The sequence below is a fragment of the Diaphorina citri genome, unplaced genomic scaffold (assembly GCF_000475195.1).
Source record: "Diaphorina citri unplaced genomic scaffold, Diaci psyllid genome assembly version 1.1 scaffold430, whole genome shotgun sequence".
In the NCBI taxonomy this organism is placed as follows: Eukaryota; Metazoa; Arthropoda; class Insecta; order Hemiptera; family Psyllidae; genus Diaphorina; species Diaphorina citri.
The window spans coordinates 268062-272066 of NW_007377865.1; the positions used below are offsets into that span (position 1 = coordinate 268062).

The window sequence follows — 4005 nt, forward strand, 5'->3', positions numbered from 1 at the left end:
CAAAGTTTCAAAGTAGGTATACCTACTAAAAATTGCAAGTCCTTAGCTGGCCAAGTAAGTTTGAAGGATAGCAGGATAGCGCGTCTGTCTTGTAAGCGCTAGGTTGAGGGTTCGATTCCCGCCTGGGATGGATTTTATTCAAAACTTGTCTTATAAAATAAAATAGTTTGAGCGTGAGTGGTGGGCATAAGAGAAACAAAAACACTCTTTGACCTCATTGTACAAGTTTACCAGTAGGTTAGGAAGTTAGTTAGGTACATTTCTAACTACTTTCTTACTCACGAGGCTTTTTTCCGGATTAGTAAGTAAGAAGGCAGAAGTCATTTGGATTAATAAGCATGAACTATTCCGGATCACTCATTTTATACGAGTCATGGTACTCCCCCAGTGGTGTAGGGTGGTTGAAACTCGAATTAGGTAATGCTTAAAAATAAATAATAATGATAAAAAAAGAGGTTTGATAGAGGGAAATGTAACTGTTAAGGTCTTATCGTCCCGGAATCGAAGAGTGAAAGAAGACAGGATAGGAGAAAGCCAGCCGTTCCGAGAACGAATATTATCCGTTCAGGATAAAATCCGCCCGGGGCGGGAATCGAACCCGCTGCCTAGCGCTCACAAGGCAGACGCGCTACCCTTCAAGCTAACTAGGCTGGCTAGTTACGTCACTGATTATTTCAGTAGGCAGGCTGAGACTGTTCGAACAGTGGCCTTCATTAATGTAATTCCAAATTACATCAAGTATTACAAACAGATTACGCCACTAGGTGCATGGATTAGTCATAACTATTACAGTAGGCAGTATGAGCAGAGGGCCTCGTCAGATCTTCGAGATAAACCTGTCACCTTGTCATTTCAAATGGACATTTCTTAGAGGTGGAGAGGGGAGGGAGAAAAGGAAAAGGAGGGGAGGGAGAAGGAGAAAAGGAAGAGAGGAAGGAGAAGGAGACATTAAGGTAAATGGAGAGAGGGGAGGGGAAGAAAAGGAGACATTAGAGTAGATGGAGTGGAGAGAAGGGGAAACGAAGGGAGGAGAGGGGAAATGGAACATAGAGGAGAGGGAGAGTAGACGTAAGAGGGCACTTGGAGGGGGAGAGAGCAGAAGAGGGGAGGGAAAATAAGGTGGAGAGGACGAAGGAGTAAGATATTAGAACACGCATACCCAAAGCCCAAAGTTTCAAAGTAGGTATACCTACTAAAAATTGCAAGTCCCTAGCTGGCCAAGTATTAAGCTTGGAGGATAGCGCGTCTGTCTTGTAAGCGCTAGGTTGAGGGTTCGATTCCCACCTGGGATGGATTTTATTCAAAACTTGTCTATAAAATAAAATAATAAACATTCGAGTTTCATTATTTCACTGTCTTACAACTTTATTTACATTTAGAAAACACAATTTACAGAATTATTTACATGGAATGTTGAGGACAATTTCAGTGAGTAGGTATCCTCGAGGACAAGATCTTGTCAGCGAAAAGTGGCTTTACCGAATAGGTAGCCGAGTATATCGGACTACCTAAATGTCTCGTCCAGGGTATAATAATAAGTGAGCCAAATTATTGTTTCTAAAATAATTTTACCTGTACCTATTCTCAGTTCTGGAATCAACTCTGATGCGTTATCCCGTTATTAGGCACCTCTCCCTACAAAAGGGTTCATGCAGAATTATAAATGACGCAGGTTATTCGATTTTTAAATACTTCGGTAATCAGCTCTCATGGCGTAGTGGTCACTGCGCTCGCCTTGCACGCGGGAGACCCGGGTTCGATTCCCGGCGAGGTCAAGAAATTTGTATCATGCAAATGATTGATTCCGTGACTGCTTAGTTGGTAGTGCGTCTGCCTTGTAAGCGCTAGGCCGCGGGTTCGATTCCCGCCCGGGGCGGATTTTATCCTGCTGGGATAATGTTCGTTCTCGGAACGGCTGGCTTTCTCCTATCCTGTCTTCCTTCTTTCTTCGATTTCGGGACGATAAGACCATAGCAGTTACAGTTCCCTCTGTCAAACCTCTTAAAAAAAAAAGGAATTTTAATTGTGTTAAGCACATGTAAATGCTTGTCACAATTAATGTCGTTCCCTGCTTAATGCACTACGCTAAATTTCATGACTTGACTTGGACTCGAACCACCAACCTCCAGATCCAAAGTCCACCGCGCTAACCACTAACACCACTGAGGTTGGTTTTAGTATTTTATTAAAGTACATATTAGTTTTTAATGTTATATTGTATTATGATAAGTTTCAATTGTAAAAATGGGAATTCCCGTAAATTTATACAAATAATTCACCTGCGTCTCATTGAGCTGCAGCACCGACGCGATCTCAATTCGGCGCGCCCGCGTTAGGTATTTGTTGAAGTGGAACTCCTTCTCAAGCTCAGTCAGCTGCTTATTGGTGAAGTTCGTCCGACCGGAGTTATTCAGCAATGATTGATGCTGACTCAACGCGGCGGAGGGGGGGTATTTGAGTGCCGTCAACGGAGTGGTGTAGTCCGTGGAGGGGGAGGTGGGGTGGGGGTGAACCCCGAGGGGGGACAGTTCGGACGGGATTTGAACTTTGGTAACTGAAAGCAGAAGAGGAGAGGGGGCTAAGAACTTGAAACGATAAGGCCCTTTCTTTTTGGAGGGTTAAACATTTAAACCACTATACATCGGTATACGCCGACCGTATCTAAGAAATAGTTGAATCACAGGTGCAGTGTAGACCTCAACTAAAAGGAACCTATGATGCTCCCCAAATTGCTGATTGAGTACATAAGTTAATCTCTCTGCCAATAGAGGATATCAAGGCATTTGCAGCAATGCCAGCTTAAGTAGTCTTCTGCAGATTATGACGATGGGTCAGCTCCCTGGGCGTAGTGGTCACTGCGCTCGCCTTGCACGCGGGAGACCCGGGTTCGATTCCCGGCGGTGTCAAGAAATTTGTATCATGCAAATGATTGATTCCGTGACTGGCTGTTGCGGGGCCCACTCAGCCTCGGGTCAAGAAATTTGTATAATGCAAATAATTGATTCCGTGACTCGCTCAAGAAATTTGTATCATGCAAATGATTGATTCCGTGACTGGATGTTGCGGGGCCCACTCAGCCTCGTGAGGAAAATTTAGGCTATGACATATAAATGCGCATAGCGACCGGTGCCAGCATGGTAGGTAAACATTGGATTTTAGGATTATTGAGATATTTTCCCAATCCTACATCGCTGCAGTGAACACCAAAGTTGTGACATAATAACACAAAGAAACTGCATTTACATTTACATACATAAGTTAATCTTAATGAGCAATTTTAGGTGGTTAACAATGAGTATAAGCATATTCGCCGAATTTCATCAAATTTGAACAACGTGTTCGAGAGTTATGGCAAAACGAGGGGGCGGGTTCAATTCCAGTCAAGGAGTAAAATCCTTCCTTACTCGGAAATCATGCAGACATCTTTATAATAAAGCGGAAATCATGCAGACAGGATAGGTGGTAAAGAACGCCTCAGGCGTCCACCTCACCCACCAGCCCAAAGAGTCTTGCTCAAGAGACAAGGTGGTCCCTAGGAACCGTTCTATATAAATATAGGTAAGCCTTTATTGTTTATTTTTCTACCAACAAGCGCCTTTTTTAACCTACCTATCTATGTACACCAACCTTTTTTTTAAAACCTACCCAAACATTGCAACTTGACAAGCCTGCTTTGACAATTTAAGTACCTACAAGTAAGAAGAGTACATTTAGGTACTTGACTAACCCCCAGGGTCCTGGGGTCTACGATGTTAAAGTGTTTGCTCTGAGAATGGTGGGAGAACGTTCGGGTATAGTCTCCGAGCAAGCTCAGAATGCAACAGTTTATAACAGTGTCTCCCAACCTGGGCGATATCGCCCCCTTGGGGGCGATGGAGATTTTCATGGGGGCGATGAAGCCTTAGGGGGTGATATGGGGGGCGATCAATAAAAGGAGTGATGAAGGGGGCGATGGCTATCTAGGGGCAAAAATGTAAGTAGGTACCTACTTAGTTATTTTAGTCC

The 4005-nt window shown here is 43.8% G+C and overlaps 1 protein-coding gene across 1 annotated transcript in view; it reads right to left on the reverse strand.

The window, feature by feature from the left end:
* Nucleotides 1-1596: 1596 nt before the first annotated feature.
* LOC103508747 (homeobox protein Hox-D1-like) overlaps nucleotides 1597-4005 on the reverse strand; it is a 3936-nt gene continuing 1527 nt past the window's right edge. Inside the window, exons 2-3 of the mRNA XM_008473318.1 lie at nucleotides 2280-2554; nucleotides 1597-1635 (exon numbers count right to left, since the gene is read on the reverse strand). Of these exons, the coding sequence (XP_008471540.1) occupies nucleotides 1597-1635; nucleotides 2280-2554 (314 nt within the window). The remainder of the gene's footprint in view (nucleotides 1636-2279; nucleotides 2555-4005) is intronic.